Source organism: Anomaloglossus baeobatrachus, chromosome 5, assembly GCF_048569485.1.
Source record: "Anomaloglossus baeobatrachus isolate aAnoBae1 chromosome 5, aAnoBae1.hap1, whole genome shotgun sequence".
Classification (NCBI taxonomy): domain Eukaryota; kingdom Metazoa; phylum Chordata; class Amphibia; order Anura; family Aromobatidae; genus Anomaloglossus; species Anomaloglossus baeobatrachus.
In genome coordinates this window covers 271,413,545-271,433,742 of record NC_134357.1, presented here as the reverse complement: position 1 = coordinate 271,433,742, position 20,198 = coordinate 271,413,545, and the positions used below count along the sequence as shown (strand labels likewise).

Sequence of the window (20,198 nt, the reverse complement as noted above, 5' to 3'; positions counted from 1 at the left end):
GCTGTCAAATTCCGCCCAGTGCGCACAGGATTTTTTTTCTCCATAGGATTTGCTGGTGATTCACTGCAGAGATGTTATGAACATTTTCTGCAGCGAAACATGCAGCAAATCCGCGAAAAATCCGCGGCAAAATCCGTTAAGTGCGCACAGGGCCTTAGATGGCATGGTCCATTGATATTAGCCAGTCTGATAGGAGCTGGTCCCTTTCCTTCAGCCCCAGAAACAGTTTCGGTCCTCCTGTACCTCTCTGTGCCTTGTATTGTTTATGATTATTGTACTTGTCCCTATTTTGTATACCCCTTTCACATGTAAAGCGCCATGGAATAAATGGCGCTATAAAATAGTAATAATAGTATGAGTGTGCACAAGCCGCCACCATAGCTGTTCCCTGGAGCCACAAATAAAAGGGCCCATTAAAAATAATAAAGTTATGTAAATTCTCACCGACGGGTTCATGCAGCTGGTTTTGAATCCCCTATTAAATCGATGGCTGGACCATATATGACAAGCTTGTCTCCCCCCCCATTCACCTTTTGTGTCTCCCCTATTTCCTCATAGAATGTAAGCTTACGAGCAGGGCACTCACTCCTCCTGGTATCTTAATTTTGTTATTTTGTATTGTCTCATATTGTCTGTACATGTCCCCTCTTAATTGTAAAGCGCTGCAGAATATGTTGGCGCTATAGAAATAAAACTTATTATTATTATATGTATTAAAATTAAATCCAACATCAAAATTGGACAGCTGTAGAAAGAAACCACTGCTCTTGCATCCATCTTGGTGGCGAAAGCTCATGCATAGTGATTCAACATCACATATAACAAGGAGCATATCGTCATCAAAATGGAGTCCATCCAAAGGATGCAATAAATCTGTGGGGTCATGAATGAATGCTGGTAAAGACTCAACCAATGGTTGTAAATGGGAGTCAGTTTATATATATTCTCCCTTACAAGAGATGATAGGTCTTCCTGGTGGTCTCTTGGCATCCTTCTGTACAATCAGAAGTAGATAAAGTGTAGGTATAGTGATTAGTTTACGATTTAATGCTTCTCGTAGTGCCTAGTGATAGTCCCAATGGAGAGCCATGTCCAGGATGTTGACAAGTACATGACTGAAGGTGGAGAGGGGAAGTCAATTTATGATAACCTAGTACCCCTAAATTGTTTATATACTTTTGTCAGGGTTAAAAATGATGATGATGATGAGACTCAAAGGGTCTCTCGGGATCTGACTGCTGTTTCTAATCATAATGTCATGAGTGCACTTCAAGACTAAATAACGGACAACGAGTCAGTTACATCTATCTCCATGACTGGCACTGACCAAGTGGTCTTTATTATTTGAAACTTTCCACAACTCTTGAGAAGTGAAGGGTGTGGACAAAATACAGTCCAATCAAATATCGTGGGTCGGAGCTTCAAGACATATAGATCTGCATAGTCTCTTCCTGATTGGTCAGTCCAGGCTCCAGGAATTTCTTTTGTATATCATCTCCTTTGGGTGCAGACAGGATACGGCAGCCATCTTTAGGATTACATGTGCTGGTACATTATATATATATATATATATATATATATATATATATATATATATATATATATATATATATAATTGCCTTATTCTGTCTGTCTGTCTGTCTTGCTCCAAAATTGTGTCCTTACGGTGACACAAAGCGGATTGGCCGCTCGCCCAGGCTGCACCCCCACACGGATTGGCCGGCCGCTCGCCCAGGCTCCGCCCCCCCACAGATTGGCCTCTCGCCCCGGCACCCTGCAGGCATTGGCAACTCGGCCACGCCCCCCTCACGCAATGCACGCTAGCTCTGGCCCCACCCCCCACGCATTCCCCGAACCGACACGGTCACGGAGCCACGACTACTAGGTGAGTACTGTACCCCTGGGAGCCCACATCAGCGTACGCCGCCAAACCAGCCGACACATACCCTCGCATTGCTGGGGCTGGCCGGCGTATGCTGGTGTGCGAGCGGGGGACGAGATACGCTGGTAACCATGGTAGCATAGTTACCAGCGCATCAAGGTCCTGCAGCGGCGGAACATACACACACGCACACACATAACAGAACACACACACACATACACACACACACACACACACACATCAGATCACACTCACTCTCACATACACATAACAGCACACACACACACATACACACACACACACATCAGATCACACTCACTCTCACACACACCTCACACACACATCACATCGCATCCACACACTCACAACATCCTGGGATATCGCTTGCTTCTCGGTGGCGATACTGTGCTGTGAGCTTCCAGGACCTGCCGGAGGATCACATGGCCAGAAGCATGTGGTATCTCCGGATGTTGTGAGTATGAGCGCGGATGTGCAATATCGTCAATGTGTGTGTGTGTGAGTGTATGCGATCGGGTGTGTGTGAGTGTATGCGATCGGGTGTGTGTGTGTGGTGTGTGAGTGTATGCGATCGGGTGTGTGTGAGTGTATGCGATCGGGTGTGTGTGAGTGTATGCGATCGGGTGTGTGTGAGTGTATGCGATCGGATCTGTGAGTGTCGGCAGAGGAGCCCGGCGTGCTGGAGGAGGCTGGGAGGAGAGAGGCTGATCCTGGGGAAGGCTGGGATGGGGAGGCTGAGAGAAGAGAGGCTGATGCTGGGGGAGGCTGAGGCTGAGGTAGGCTGGGAGGAGAGAGGCTGATGCTGGGGACCGAAAAGGCTGATGCTGGGAGGAGAGAGGCTGATGCTGGGGGAGGCTGAGGCTGGGGTAGGCTGGGAGGAGAGAGGCTGATGCTGGGAGGAGAGAGGCTGATGCTGAGGGAGGCTGAGGCTGGGGTAGGCTGGGAGGAGAGAGGCTGATGCTGGGAAGAGAGAGGCTGATGCTGGGAGGAGAGAGGCTGATGCTGGGGGAGGCTGAGGCTGGGGTAGGCTGGGAGGAGAGAGGCTGATGCTGGGGACAGAAAAGGCTGATGCTGGGAGGAGAAAGGCTGATGCTGGGGGAGGCTGAGGCTGGGGTAGACTGGGAGGAGAGAGGCTGATGCTGGGAGGAGAGAGGCTGATGCTGGGAGGAGAGAGGCTGATGCTGGGAGGAGAGAGGCTGATGCTAGGGACAGAAAAGGCTGATGCTGGGAGGAGAGAGGCTGATGCTGGGGACAGAAAAGGCTGATGCTGGGAGGAGAGAGGCTGATGCTGGGATGAGAGAGGCTGATGCTGGGGACAGAGAGGCTGATGCTGGGGACAGAGAGGCTGATGCTGGGGACAGAGAGGCTGATGCTGGGGACAGAGAGGCTGATGCTGGGAGGAGAGAGGCTGATGCTGCAGGCAGAGAGGCTGATGCTGGTGCAGCATGGGGGATGGAGCACGTTTGGGAGTGCGCAGCATGGCGGATGGAGCACGTTTGGGAGTGCGCAGCATGGCGGATGGAGCACGTTTGGGAGTGCGCAGCATGGCGGATGGAGCACGTTTGGGAGTGCGCAGCATGGCGGATGGGGCACGTTTGGGAGTGCGCAGCATGGCGGATGGACCACGTTTGGGAGTGCGCAGCATGGCGGATGGAGCACGTTTGGGAGTGCGCAGCATGGCAGATGGAGCACGTTTGGGAGTGCGCAGCATGGCGGATGGAGCACGTTTGGGAGTGCGCAGCATGGCGGATGGAGCACGTTTGGGAGTGCGCAGCATGGCGGATGGAGCACGTTTGGGAGTGCGCAGCATGGGGGATGCAGCACGATGGGGAGTGCGGAGTATGGCGGATGGAGCACGTTTGGGAGTGCGCAGCATGGCGGATGGACCACATTTGGGAGTGCGCAGCATGGCAGATGGAGCACGTTTGGGAGTGCGCAGCATGGCGGATGGAGCACGTTTGGGAGTGCGCAGCATGGGAGATGGAGCACGATGGGGGGTGCGCAGCATAGGGGATGGAGCACGATGGGGAGTGCGCTGCATGGGGGATGGAGCACGATGGGGAGTGCGCTGCATGGGGGATGGAGCACGATGGGAAGTGCACACCTCCCCCCAACACACACACACACACACACACACACACACACGCGCGCACTGCACAACACACCACACACACACACACACACACTGGGAACCACAAACAACTGCCCTACACAGACACCCACACACACAGACAACGCTGCACACACACAACACCCAACACACAAACACCGCGGCACACACAAATATACGCACATACCGCACAACACATTGCACAAAACATACCTCCCCCCAAAATACACCACACACACACAAACCGCGCAACACACACACACACAACGCTACAGACACACAGCGCTCCACAAACAACGCAACACACGCAACACACATACAACACCGCTCTCACCCCCCGCCACACCCAGACAACACCCAGAACAGCGCCCTACACAAACACTTGGTAACTACACACAACAACATCTATATATATATATATATATATATATATATATATATATATATATATATATATATAACAAAAATCATACATGAACTACACAATACGTAAATTCTAGAATACCCGATGCGTAGAATCGGGCCACCTTCTAGTATATGTATATATATATATATATATATATATATATATATATATATATATATATATATATATATATATATATATATACACACACACTGTGTCTAAGGAAAATACACTGAATATATAATATACATATAGACATGTTAGTAAGAAACAAAAGCATTCACAAATATGTGTGTTAGTTTACATCTACTGAACCATATACCTGAGTCTATGAAATAGCTGAATTAAGTATTTTTGTATACTCGATTCTTGTCCTCAACACTTTGCCCTTGAACATCTCCCGTGGTCAATTGACCAAATTATCCCCTTTATTAGCGGTTTGTATAAAACAGCATTAATTTCTTTGAGTTTTCTCAAGCTCCGTCTTTGATCTCTAGATTTCAGTCATCTAGAGCATAGCTGTGAGAAGATGGCCTGGGGCAGTGCTGGACTTGTCTCGCCTGCGACGTTGGTCTCCAGCCAGATCTTCAAACTAGGCAGCTAGGCTGTGATTCATGCTGCCCTTGGTTTGGGCTGTATGATATGAGTGACTGGTTCTGTCGCGGGCGGAGGAGGGGACGCCGCGCCCTCCCTACTGCTCGGGTCCGGCTGCTGCGGCCCGCTGCTCGGTGGCTTGAGCGATGGGCCGGATCCCGGGGGCTCGAGCGGCGTTCCTCGCCCGTGAGTGAAAGGGGGATTGGTGTTTTGGGATAGTTTTTTGTCCGTGACGCCACCCACGGTTGTGGTGATTTGTTGACACCACCGCTGCTCTGTATGGGGATCCCGGGAGTGGTGGTATGGAGCAGCTAGATGTGAGTCCTCCCCTCCGTGGGTAGGGGGTTTGGTTGTCCCGGGGCCCAGTGATGAGGTGGGTGATGCAGGGCTTGGTGGGGTGCAGGGACGCGGGGGCAGCTCTGTGCCTTGCGGCACTGTGGTACTCACTCAGCCTGAGACGATGACCCCTGCACCTAAGATGATGATGGTTGCGATGGGTTCCCATCGGTAACCCGCTCCCCGGCTTGGATATGGGCCGGAGGAGCCCTACTTTGCCCGCAGGCGCTGGCCCTGAGAAACTGGTGCCCTGGCGGTGTCTCTCCGTTACGGTTGGACTGTTGCCTTCAATCGGGACTTGGTTGTTAGGAGACAGACGTCCCCTTCACTGACGGATTTGGCAAATTATGGCGACTCCTAGCCTTGCCGGGATCCGAAAGGCCCCTGCCCTGGTGCTGACTGTTCTTCGTATACTGCTCCAGACCGCCGGGTCACCACCCGTCCGCGGTCCTTCCAGCAACCTCCAAGCAGTCACCCCTGCGGACTATCACCGCCGTCTGCTGACCTTGCTGTCACTGTCCGGGGCACACACCCGGAACAACTTCAGGCTTTACTACTCTCGCTTTTTCTGTCACTTCAGCTTTTCTCCTTAGCTCCACTACTACTTCCTTCTACTTCACTCCCCTAGCTTCAACTCCTCCTCAGACCCTAGTCTGGCTTCAACTGCCTGGTTCTCCCGCCTCCAGGGCTGTGAACTCCTCGGTGGGCGGAGCCCACCGCCTGGCCCACCCCCTGGTGTGAACATCAGCCCCTGGAGGAAGGCAACAAGGATTTTAGGTTAGCCTTGGTGTTCCTAACTGGGGTGTAGGGTGTGGTGGTGTTGTGACCTGTGACCCCTGGCTTGCCCAGGGCGTCACAGTTCCCTTTAAGAGCTATCACAGACAACCACTTTTATCAGTTTAACCATAGATGATGTTTTGTTGTTTATTTTTTCCTTTTGGTCTGTGGAGTGTGAAGGACTGACTTCTATCAAAGATGGAATAACAGAGGAAGATGTTAATGGTAAAACTGGAGATGGAGAATTGAAGAAGGAAGAAATGAAAATATATTTCAGTCCAAGTTAGTAATGAACATTTCACTATGCACATCTCTTGGTCTTCGTGTACTCTACATTATCTATATTACTGTCAACCAGTGAGGGAAAATTATTTGTCCATCTGTGGAGTCATGACTCCATCATACATCCCTAGTACTACTCATCAATGAATATATGGATAATAAGATTTGGATAAAATGAGTTCAAAAGAAAACTCTAGTAGTTCAAGACCGTTAGGAAAATGAAATTGATCATTTGATTGGTGTCTATGGATAACTAGTTTTCCCTTGGACCTGTTTATACAGATCACCAGCAAATCTCTACCATCTTTGGAAATCTGATGCTCATCTGCAGCAAATCTCACTTGTGCCATGTGTGGATTTTGCTTTGAAAACCACTGATGAAAATGTCTGCCAAATGCAGGCTTGGACTTCTACAATCTAGTCATGATCTTGTGGGTTATCAGATCAAGATATTTTCTACTTTTTGACATATTGTTTGGAATTTATCAAGACCATTGCACCTAGTCAAAAAGTCGCAAATTGTGAATTTTAATTTTGAGTCTATCCTGATTCTTTTTTTTAAAGGGGTTGTCTCATGAACAAAGTGCAATTTAAACAATAGATCTTGAAATGTTAATAAGTTCCACAATTCTATATGTTAAAAAAAGTTCCTGTGCTGAGATCTTATATATGTGTCCCTGTATAATGGATATGTCTGACATTGTGCAGGAACATGGTCCAAACATACAACCACTCCTGACCAGAGAGGATAAAAGAGTGTATACAGAAATAACAGCAGCGGATTTCAGCTGATATTTTTTTTTTTTTACGTAAAATCTGTTTAAAAACAGACAGGGTAATGTTTTACCTCACAGAAGGAATCAGCAGTGAACCCATGCTGTGCTGTCTGTATACACTTTTGTATTCTCTCCAGCCAGAAATTGTAGTATGTTTAGACCATGTTCATGCATGGTCAGACACAGCCATTACATTTATAAGACCTAAGAAACAAATTGAGGGAGACAAAAAGCGCAGATAGGGTATTTCCCGAGTAGAGTAGTGGATATAAAGAGATCAGGAATGTTCACCTGTAGTAGTTGTGAAAGTCACATCCACTGTATAAAAGTGTACCAACGGCTGCTGCAGCTACCAGGTGGAAGATAATAGATGGAGATCAAGGAAAGGGTTAAACGCAGCGCTGCCATTGAAGTAAATCCAAAACCAAATGGATAGGAATCATGATCTTTATTGGTCTACATGTTTCAGAGATTATTCTCCTATTTCAGGACCAAAAAATCAATGTGATTTTTGGTCCTGAAGAAGGAGAATGATCTTTGAAACGCATAGACCAATAAAGATTACGATTCATCTCCTTTTGGTCTTGGATTTTCTTCAATGGCAGTGCAGCATGTAACCCTGTCCTGGATCTTCACCTTTCATTTATAAGATCTCAGCAGGGGAACATTTTTTTAACACATCCTTTTGTGGAACGTATTATTATTCTACAATCTATTGATTAAAACGTACATTGCTTGAGGAACAACAACTTTCATGTTTGGGAGAAGTGAGAGGGTTAGCTATGTAAATGGGCCCGAGCAAGATTTTTGAATTGCAACTTTATAAAACATCATAAAAGAGTTACAATTCTCACTTCAAACAGGGCCGATTGTCTCTAAAAATGTCCCCAATGTGTTTTTCACGTTCTACAGATGGAGCTAGTAAGAAAAGTGCTTCACAGAGTTGCCCGTTTTGTGAGGATTGTGTAGAGGAGGATCTTGGTGTCCCACAGGATCATCAGGTAGATCAGGAGGAGATTTAGAATAAAAAATGTAAATTAATAATGAACTATGAAATCAACTTACATCTAAATGTTTTTTTTTTCTGTTTAGAGTGAGGATCTGATTCATATAAAAGTTGAAGTCACAGATGAAGATTGTGACACGAATATAAAGGGCAATGGACAATTTAAGGAGGAGGAAAAAAAGGAATATATCAGCCCAGGTGAATCATATCTACTACATTATGACACGTTCTCCTTATCCAGTCGTTACAACAGTGATACTCTAATTCACTGTGCCATCTTGTTCTAAGTAATCTGATGAGGAAATGGTATGATTTCTAATTGTGGGGAATGAACCAAACTATCACCAGATAAGAGGAGATACATTTTTCTTTTTAGAAAGGAGTGGGAGATATTGAGGGTCATTTATTCCTTGAAAAGAATTCCTTGATTTTACTCATAATGGGAACTTCTTATCAGGATTATATACCCAAACATATGGCATGTATGTTTCTCCAGCTCCTAGGTGTTATGTTAATGAACCACCAGTGCAACCAGGGGGCACTGCACTTCGTCTTTTCACCCTATACTCCACCCACTACCTGCATCCTGTGTTAGATGGACATGTCCTTCCTGTCTTTCCCTTGCCCAAGATTTCGCACAAGTACCATGATTGCCTGGGGATGGTGCATGCAAAGTAAGGTCCTGATGACATTGCAAGAACCGGATTATTGATCTGCAAATGCACCATCCTCTCTACAGAGACAATTACAGATCTTGCGTTAAATCTCAGACAGGAGAGGCAGGTCACCTGTGGAGGATAGTCTCTTTATGAACTTTCCCCAAGAGCTCAGAGATTGAAGGCATCAACACAACGAGGGGGATAGGACTTTGCAGCTTATGCTGCTCACTGAGATCCCAAGTGTCAGCCATCGAGAGCACAGCTCCTCTAACTAACTGTAGGGAGCGGGACCCCGAAAGCTTCAGGCTGAGGGGTCACTCAGAACAGTCTACATTTAATGCATGGAGGAAGGTCCAGAACCATCAGCAATACCCACGGGGGCGGATTCCCGGACGAGCTCCCCCTAAAGTGGGAGCGGCACCCAGAGACTTGGTTTACTTCTGTGTCAGAGTCTGCTTACTGGTCGCACCAACATCCATACGACCTGCGTGAGTACGCTGCTCTCCCCTGAATCTCCCTGCCTGGTCTGCACCACGCTCCCCTACACCTTCACCATCCAGAGTCCCAGGGCCTCCCCTACCCGTGGAGGGAACGTCATCTGGCTGCCCCACTCCATCTCCCCGGGTACTCCCATTGGCAGTGGCGGTACTCCCCTTACTGCAAACCACGGGTGAGGTCACAAACACTAGACGCCTGTAAATAGCCCCCTTTCACTTTCGAGTGACCGCAAGTCCCCGGGACCGAGACCCTTGAGCCGCAGCAACCCCAGATCCAAGCAGTCCGACTGCTGCAGGGGCAGTACATGAACACACGGCCATGTGAGTAACAACGTAGAATAACATGGGTGCGTGTAGCATCCGTGTTAAAAACGGATGTCACACGTACTTGAAATATGGAAATCTGAAACCAGCCTAAGAGAGCGCCAGATAATCTGCTTTTAGGTTAAGTGCACACAAGCGTAGTTCACAGTCGGTATACGGACCATAATGCCTGGACTGGCCATGTTGCTCCCGACCCAAACTTTCAGCCTCATATGTGTCTATGAGGCTTAAGAGTGATGGCTTATGTATGCAAACTTCATTTATCTGGCTATACAACCTTGCAAGCATAAAATATCTGTTTAATATTTATGGATGACTGTCTCCAATTAGATGTCATGAAGAAACCATAGTTCCTAAGCCTTACACTATTAGTAGTTGAAGGGCGCTATGCAAGCCATTTGGCAAACCATCGTTATTCATCTTCCAATTGTGGGCACTCAGCATTTCCTGTAGAACTGTTGCTAAATAAGAGCAATATACTTAATGAGCAAAGAGAACTGGAATAACATATTTTTCTTTTTCCAATAGGTGTAATGAGCACCATGAATATATCCAATGGAATTCTTATTTCATCTCCAAATTATAAAACATCAAGTAGTAACTTCAGGAATTATTATCTAGAACAAGATGCACGTTTACCATCTACTTTTCACAGTAAAAACCTAAATTCTGATTCTTCAAATGCTGAAAAACATTCTCTAGATAAATCAATTCTAAAGGATGGCATAAGTGATCGGTTACATCCATGTTTTGAATGTGGAAATGTTTTTCAAAAACAAACTGATTTTGTTCAACATGAAACCATTCACACGAAGGAGAAGCCAATTTCATGTACAGAGTTTGGAAAATTGTTCACGCAGTATGATATGGGCAATGATAAGGAGTCATTTGAATGTTCTGACTGTGGAAAACATTGTATCAGTAAATCTGGTCTTCTTAAACATCAGAGAGTCCACACCGGGGAAAAGCCATTTTCATGTTCGGAATGTGGTAAAAATTTTACCCAAATGTGCAGCCTTGTTGTGCATAAGAGAATTCACACAGGAGAGAAGCCGTTTTTATGCACTGAGTGTGGGAAATGTTTTATAACTAAAGCGAATCTCAGGGATCACCAAAGGATTCACACCGGGGAGAAACCGTTTTCATGTTCTCAATGTAGCAAATGTTTTACACAGATTTCTTCTCTTGCTGTACATCAAAGATTTCACTTAGAGGAGAAGCCATGTTCATGTTCTGAATGTGGGAAATGTTTCAAAAGCAAATCAAATCTAAGAGCTCATGAGAGAATTCACACGGGGGAAAAACCATTCTTATGCTCTGAATGTGGGAAATGTTTCACACAGATTTCTAACCTGGCTGTTCATCAAAAAATACATAGAAAGGAGAAACCATATTCATGTTCAGAGTGTGGGAAAAGTTTTATAATTAAGTCAAATCTCAGAGGTCATGAGAGGATTCACACAGGGGAGAAACCATTTTCTTGTGCTGATTGTGGGAAATGTTTTATAACCAAATCAGAGCTCAGGGACCATCAAAGGATTCACACGGGAGAGAGGCCATTTTTATGTTTTCAATGTGGTAAATGTTTTAAGACAAATTCACATCTCAGAGGCCATCAGAAAACTCACACTGGTGAGAAGCCTTTTCCATGTTCTGTATGTGGGAAATGTTTTACAACCAAAGCAAATCTCAAAACTCATCAGAGACTTCACATCACTGAGACTCTATTCTCATCAAATCTTGGTCAACCTGAGAGCAATCACTTGGGTCAAAACTAATATTCATGTCTAAGTATGAATATTAATAAATGTGAAATGCAGCTTCAAATTCGAGATGGGAAATGTTTTGCACAGATTGACTCCTTATTAGAGGGAAAAACCAACACATACCTTCTTAGACTAAACCAGAGTTTTTATTATAAGACAATCATAAATCATGAATATTTATGAAAGGAATACGAAAACATGGTAACAAATCCCATCAATAAACTACTAGTTTGTTCAAATATTACAAAATTGCTAAAGATGGTTTATGAGAAACAAAAGAAACACAGCAAAGAGGAGAAAATGAGAAAAATATAATATTGTACGTTTTGTGACAGATACCTTTCAAATGATCTAGTGAGAAAATAACCTGGTAATTGCTGTGCTCTTAAGAGGTTGTCAAGTACCATAACTGATTTTTTTTTTGTCATAAATCTTGCTAATATGTGCATCTCCAAACATCTATTGTTATTTTAGCAATATTACCTTTAGCAGTATATCCTCATTGCTGGCTCCAGCTCTAATGGGGTTACTCAACAACATCCTCACTCCTGACTTCTTGTGTTCTATTACTACAATTTCCATGATGCTTTGCGGTGGCCTGTAAACCAACACCTATCACACCCACTCATAACTCCACCCAAACCCCTCCCTCTTTCCCGGCACTCTTTTACCTGTCCTGCTTCATGCCAGCCTCTTGCTCGCTATGTCACCTGTCCTGCTCCATGCCAGCCTCTTGCCCCGCTCTGTCACCTGTCCTGCTCGAGGGAGTACAGGATTACACTGCCCAGCACGGCCGCACGCTCTCCGACTGGAGTGGCTCAGCTGCATTTATTTCTATACAGCTAAGCCGCTTCTGTCAAGACAGCATGTGGCTGTGCTGGGCTGTGCGATCAGATACTTGCGAGACGTGACTCCAGCTGAAGAAATCCTTCTTTCCCTCTCCTCAATACTGGCGCCCCTTCCCGCACACATCTTGCAGATGCGAAGTAAACTCTCCTCTCGTTGCAGGGCTGTGACGTGCAGTGAAATACCACCCACAGCCCAGTTAATCATGGTGAGTGGCCGCTGGAGTGGTGATGTAACATCAGCGCCAAGAGTCTGGAAGTTGACGTGACATCAGCAGATGTCAACGGCCAGAGCGGCCCGGGGTCATGTGATCGGCACTGAGCGAGCAGGGATAGCGCCACTCAGTGCCAAAAATGAAAAAAGAAGGTAATTTAGAATAGACTTTTAATAGGGATTTAAATTTCTCACTGATGGTTCTCTAAAGATAGAGCAATGAGTTCTTCCATAAAGAGAGATCTAGTGTGCATGACCGGAAACAGTGGGACTTCAGGTCAGCGGACACAGGTACGGTGTTGCTGCATTGAATAGCATGTTACCACGCCCCTGTGGACATGCTAACATGCTAAGAGGGTGGAATGAGCACAGGAACTAACGCCCTTGCAACTAGCTGGCCTCATTAGCATATCATAAAGGATCTTTAGAAATATTTTCTCTAAAGGGTGCTTTACACGCTGCGACATCGCTAACAATATATCATCGGGGTCTTGTTGTTAGTGACGCACATCTGGCGCCGTTAGCGACATCGCAGCGTGTGACACCAAGGAGCGACGATCAACGATCGCAAAAACGTCAAAAATCGTTGATCGTTGACACGTCGCTCCTTTTCATAATATCGTTGCTGCTGCAGGTACGATGTTGTTCGTCGTTCCTGCGGCATCACACATCGCTACCCTGTTTCCCCGAAAATAAGACACTGTCTTATATTTTTTTTTGCCCTGAAAAAAGCACTATGTCTTATTTTCAGGGGGTGTCTTATTCTCGAGGAGACATGGTTGGGGGTAAGTTAACCCCCCACAAAAAGCAGACCCCCCCATCCCAGGATCGTGATACTTACCAGCCCAGGGCGTCTGTATGGCTCCCAGATCCTTCTGTGATCTCCCATCAGGTACGCTGCATGCCTCCCCTGCGTCTGGCTGACATCAGATCTCTCACACACACACACACACACACACACACTTCTCCCTGTGATCTCCCTGCAGCTGTGCTCCCCTGCGTCTGGCTGACATCAGATCTCACACACACATCAGATCTCACACACACATACACACACATCAGATCTCACACACACACACACACACATCAGATCTCACACACACACACACACATCAGATCTCACACACACACACACACACACATACATCAGATCTCACACACACACACACACACATCAGATCTCACACACATCAGATCACACACACACATCAGATCTCACACACACACACACATCAGATCACACTCACTCACACACAAACACACACCCACCCCACTTCTTCCCACCCACCCCACGATCCCAGCAGCTGTGCTGCATGCCGTGCTCCTCTGCCTCCTGCCGACACTCACAGATCCGATCGCTTACGTTCACACACAGTCACACATCAGACAGTATACACACACACATCTGATCGCATACACTTACACACACACCCCACTTCTCCCTGTGCCCTCCGGTGGGAGGTCCGAGCAGCTGTGCTGCACGCCGTGCTCCTCTGCCGACACTCACAGATCCGATCGCGTACACTCACACACACTCACACATCAGAACACACTCACACATCAGACAGCATACACACACACATCTGATCACATACACTCACACACACACTGACGATATCGCACATACGCGCTCACACACTGACAACATCCGGCCATGTGATCCTCCGGCAGGTCCTGGAAGGTCACTGCACCGCACAGTATCACCGCCGAGAAGCAAGCGATATCACTGGATGTGAGTGTGTGGTGCGATCTGATGTGTGTGTGAGAGTGAGTGAGTGTGATCTGATGTGTGTGTGTGTGGGGGTGTGTGGGGGTGTGTTCCGCCGCTGCAGGACCTTGATGCGCTCACCTGCTCCCGGTCGGCGTCTGGTGAGTATGATCGGGGGTCTTCTCTCTTCTGTCTTCTCTCTTCTGGGGGTGTCCGCTGCCTATAATGAAGTGTCCTGCAGTGTCTTTAACTCTTTCACCACTGCATGACACTTCATTATTGACCGCAGCTATGTCTTATTTTCAGGGGATGTCTTATATTAAAGCATCCCTGAAAACTCCTGCTATGTCTTATTTTCGGGGGACGTCTTATTTTCGGGGAAACATGGTATGTGTGACACAACAGGAACGACGAACATCTCCTTACCTGCGTCCACCAACAATGAGGAAGGAAGGAGGTGGGTGGGATATTCCGGCCACTCATCTTCGCCCCTCCTCTGCTATTGGGCAGCTACTTAGTGATGCCGCTGTGACGTCGCTATGACGCCGAACGCACCTCCCCCTTGAAGGAGGGAGTGTTCGGCGGTCACAGCGACGTCGCTGAAAAGGAATGTGCGTGTGACCCTGCCGTAGCGATAATGTTCGCTACGGCAGCGATCACCAAATCTCGCACGAATGACAGGCGGGTGCTATCGCGCATGACATCGCTAGTTATCACTAGCGATGTCGCAGCGTGTAAAGCATCCTTAAGGATCTCTTAATCTTTGCTAGTGTATACAGGGACGATTAGGCAGGGATTAGCAATATGCACTCAGAATTGCTTATGGTTCTGGGTGCATATTGCACCTGACAGGTTCCCTTTAACAATTTGTTGTGCAATTTCTGCCCCCGCACAGGGATACCCTCCCATATGTGGTGTAAAACTACTGTTTGGGTGCACGGCAGAGCTCGGAAGAGTAGGAGAGCTATTCGAATTTTAAAGCACAAAATTGGCTGGAATAGATAGTGGACGCCATATCGTATTTAGAGAGTGGCTGATGTCCTTAAGTAGTGGAAACCTCATTTTGGAAACCAGACCCCTCAAGAAATTTATCTAGAGGTTTAGTGAGCACCTTGTACCTACAGATGCTTCACAGAATTTTATAATGTTGAGCCATGAAAATGAAAAAATAGCACACACACAATTTTTTTTTACCACAATAAAGTTGCTTTAATGCCAATTTTTTCATTTTCAAAAGGGTAATAGGAGAAAGTGGACCATACAACTTGTGCCATTTCTCCTGAGTACGCCGATACCCTACATGTGATGAAAACTACTGTTTGGGCACACGGCAGGGCTCATAAGGGAAGGAGCGGTATTTTGGCTGGAACAAATTGCGAACAATGTCCATTTGAAGATGCCCTAAAATGCCAAAACAGCATAAACTTACGCAAGTGAACCTATTCTCAAGCCGCATTCACAGCTCCTTCCCTGATTAAGTTGATTCCGTGGGTTTTCAGTGCCGCCAGGGGCATAATAACTGATAGGTGCATCCGTCAATTGAAAATACTAAGAGGCTGACTGTTTTTAAAATGAGCAAGGCTTGGATTTGGATTGAGAAGGCTCAACTTCTCAATCCCAAGCAGATGACAGCAGAGGAACATAAAGCCAATTCAAATGTTCTTTTTTTTTCTGATGTATTTCTATGCACTCCTTCAAACCCAAAAAGGTATACAGTTCAAGTTTTTTTATTTTTCTTGCCTCATCCTCCACATGTTCACAGAGTTATCATGCGGCATTTGCTCATAATTTTTAGAGGACCAGCAGGTAAGTCTCATTCAATTATTAGAGAGCCAGCAACCAGCCCTCACTCATAATTTTTAGAGGGCCAGCAGCTGGCCCTCAATTTTTAGCCCTCACTGAATTTCATATCAATTGCAAGCTATAAGCACCTCAGCACTGCCTCAGTGAAGCAGCAACAGGCTATGGTGAAACTAATTTCTTTCGGTCACAAACAGCACACTGCCGCATTGTTGTTGAAAGATATAACAGACCAGACAGAACTGTGACTCTCACCACTTAATCTACAACCAGGCATGGTCGTGTGTGATAATGGCTGTAACCTGGTGGCGGCTCTGAAGCTTGGAAAACTCGCACACATACCAAGCCTGACCAACCTACTCAACTTAGTGGTTAAGTGCTTTCTGAAAACTTAGCCAGATTTTCCTGAGTTACTTGAAAAAGTATGCCACGTGTGCCCCATTTATGTCCCTCAGCCTTACCTGTGAAACTCCCATTCTATGCATTTTGGCCAATACTAATTACTGGTTGTTCACCGTTCTCGACTCACGCTACAAGGAGAACTTTCCATCTCTCCTTCTTGAGGCAGAGAGGGCTATTAAAATGGTGCAATACCAAAAGGCCCTAGTTGAACAATTCATACAAAAATTTCCCATTTGACAACACTGGCGGCAGAAGTCATAGTTCTTTGGGCAACCAAGGAGGATAGATGAGGGAGACACACACCAGAGCCACAGTATCAAAGGTCTGGGACAGTTTCATTAGACCCTCCCAGGCACCCAGACTCTCATGCGCGGGGTTGTCTGACAAGGAGAGAAAAGCTTATGAAGATGGTAAAGGAATACCTAGCCGAATGTACCAGTGTCCGCCGTGAATATTCTGTGCTGTACAACTATTGGGTATGGACACATTGCATGAACTGCTCCTCTACGCCCTGGAGGTGTTGGCCTGCCTGTGTCTAGTGTTTTATAGACTGGGTTTTCACTACCTCTGGGAAGCATAATAACTGATCAACTCAAAATGCTGATAGTCTGACAGGTGTCAAAATGAACAAGGCCTGGATTGGCCCCAATTATTCAACCCCAGCAGATAACAGCTGTGGTACATAAAAGCAATTCAAATATTCCTTTTTATCCTGTTGTATTCTCATGCACCCCTTCCCCCCTCTCACCAAAAAAAAGATATACGGCTCATGTTTTGTTTTTTTTCTGGTCCTACTCCTCCTCCCACACCGTATCAACAGGGTTATTATGTGGCCATCGCTGCAATTTTTCTGAGGCCCATCAGCGGCCCTCACTCAAATTTTAGAGGGCCAACAGTCGGCCCTCACTCGTAATATAATATTTAGAGGGCCATCAGGCTGCCCTCACTCATCATAATATTTAGAGGACCAGCAGGCCGCCCGCACTCATAATTTGTAACGAGCCAGCAGGCAGCCCTCACTCAATTTTTTTTTTCATCAGATAAATTTTTATTTTACACCAGGTATACAAAACATTCAACAATAACGAGCAGAACTATAAACTTTCCCTCCCCAACATCCCCTCCTCCTCCCCCTCAGCGTACATATTACCCACATCATTATCAAAGATCTTACATTTTAACCCTTCAATAGCATATATTGGAATGTATAGAACTAACTATCTCTGCCCATAGGCCAACATCTCCCAACTCTAATATTTATCCATATTGCAACCACGGATTCCACAATCTATCAAAAAGTACAAGTTGTTTCCTTTTCCCATATATGCTTCTCTCCATTCGAACAATATGATTAACATATGTGACAAATTCCCCTCTGGTCGGTGGGTCCCCTGCATCCAGTGTTTGGTAATTACTTTCCTTGCCGCATACAGCAGTCTGGCTATCACTATTTTAAAATTGTTGTCTACTCTAATTTCTTCCACGTAACCTAAAAGACATACCAGGGGTTGTCTGGGAAGTTTACATCTATAAGCTCCTTCTATTCTATTAAGAACAGTTATCCAAAAGGGTGCCAACCTGGGGCACATCCACATCATGTGGAAAATGCCGGCACCTTCTCCATTACATCTAGGACAGTCGGAGTTGCTCCTCAATCCCATTTTACACATAATTAGCGGAGATCTATATGCCCTATGCACCACGTAGAGGCGGGATAATCTTGCTGGTTCACTCATTGATAATTTCGGTATGTATTCCAAAACACTATCCCATACCTCATCAGTGATCCCGTCTATCTCTGCCTCCCATTTAGTCCTAGTGTTTACAGGGTGATCAAGCAAATATGTATGCAGTAGGTCCCTATATATAGTAGATATGATTCCTCTTATGGGTCCACTACTACACACATATTTCAGTACTAGGTCTGCCTGTACCAGCAATGATTGCTTAACCCCCTGAGCCACCACTGCATGCGTCAACCGTTTATATTGGTACCACCCAAGTGGGGATATCCCAAACTCATCCTGTATTTGTGTAAACGATTTCAGACGTCTGTGGCTAAGAATTTGTCCCATATACCATATACCTTTACGTGCCCATTCCTTAATTTTGCCTATCTTGTATATCTCAGAGCAGATTTCATTGTCCCACAACAGAGAGAATTCAGTTATTGCTGTAATCCCTCTTATTTGCTTGATCTTCCTCCAGATTCTATTCATCAAGCTAAGTGAGGGGCTCGTTTTTCCTATTCTCCCAAATGATCCGTCCTCCAGTCCGAACACTAATGGTTTCTGATGCAGTACATGCCCTAACAGTCTGGATGCTGGGTACACCACCCCTAAATCTGCCCATCCCATGAAATGTTGACTCTGAGCTGCCAGATAATATATTCCCGGATTTGGTAGTGCTATCCCCCCCTCATCCTTCGGTCTCTGTAGCGTCTCCAGTTTAAGTCTGGCTTGTTTGTTCTTCCATATTAGAGCACGGAATATGGAATCAATCTCCTTAAAGTGACTCTGAGGGATCCAAACAGGAGAATTGTGCAACACATAGAGTATCTTGGGCATAAGCACCATTTTAATAAGATTAATCCGTCCTATTACTGATAAATAAAGCTTATTCCAAGCAGTTATCTTACTTCGCAGTTGCTTCAGCAAAGGGACTAGATTAATAGTAATGTAGTTCCCAATTGGCATGGATACCTGAATGCCCAGTTATCTAAACTGGTCCACAACCCGCAGTCTGTTGACCTCATCACCCAGGATCGACCTATCCACTCCCACATCCACCTGAAACAGATTCAATTTGGTCCAATTGATAATCAGTCCAGAGATCCCCCCGTACCGCTCGATCACCTGCATGGCACAGCTCAACGATGCCCCTGGGTCTCCCAGAAACAATAGAATGTTGTCTGCATAGAGGGCTATCTTCTCTTCTAGATGGCCATATATAAATCCCTTTATGTCTCTGTTCTGCCGTATAGCAGCCGCCAGTGGTTCCACTGCCAGAGCAAAAAGGAGAGGCGAGAGCGGACATCCTTGGCGAGTACCCCTTTGTAAAAGCCCTCACTCAATTTTTAGAGGACCAGCAGTCGGCCTGCACTCATAACAGTTGAAGGACCAGCAGGCGGCACTCTCAAAAAATTTATTTTTCAGGGCTACATAATTTATTTTCAAAAATATAACTACACAGTTTGCAGGTGGGAGCACAACAAGCACGGTCATCCACGAGACCTAGCTTCCTGTCCCATTTTGCAGGTGGTCAACACACAAAGTCAGAACAGTACGAACAGGTGGTCGGTTCGATGGCAGATAATGCTTCATTTTGTTTCCCAGCACCACCCTGTCTTCCACACGGTCCAGTCTCAGTAGCCAAGAGTCTGTACCCCATAATCCTCAACCTGATCCTCATTCCTCCCACCATGGTGAGTCACAGGAGACATGTGATCTCACACTTGGACACTGCGAGGAGCGAGTCTGTACATCTATATTGAAAAAGTCGGGCCTCTCAACCTGCATTTTTCAAGAGGGACATGAGGAGATTGTGTTTAGTGATTCCCAAATATTTTAGCAGCTACAGTCATAAAAAGACAACGGTAATTAGTATCTCATGCGATGATGATGAAACACAGTTACCAACAAGTGATGTTGTTAAGTCAACAAGTCAGGAGGAAGACCAGAGTGTGGAAGTGTAAGACGAAGTCGTGGACGATGAAGTCACTCACCCAACCTGGCAAGGTACCATGCAAAGTGAGGACAGCAGTGCAGAGGTGGCGGGATCAGCAGCACCGTAACAA

General features: G+C 46.1%; 1 protein-coding gene across 1 annotated transcript in view; it reads left to right on the top strand.

Moving 5' to 3' along the window:
- LOC142312735 (uncharacterized) overlaps positions 1 to 20,198 on the top strand; it is a 98,891-nt gene that overhangs the window by 14,078 nt on the left and 64,615 nt on the right. The window contains exons 6-10 of the mRNA XM_075351722.1: positions 6,297 to 6,405; positions 8,094 to 8,182; positions 8,274 to 8,385; positions 10,196 to 11,434; positions 12,704 to 12,783. Of these exons, the coding sequence (XP_075207837.1) occupies positions 6,297 to 6,405; positions 8,094 to 8,182; positions 8,274 to 8,385; positions 10,196 to 11,434; positions 12,704 to 12,783 (1,629 nt within the window). The remainder of the gene's footprint in view (positions 1 to 6,296; positions 6,406 to 8,093; positions 8,183 to 8,273; positions 8,386 to 10,195; positions 11,435 to 12,703; positions 12,784 to 20,198) is intronic.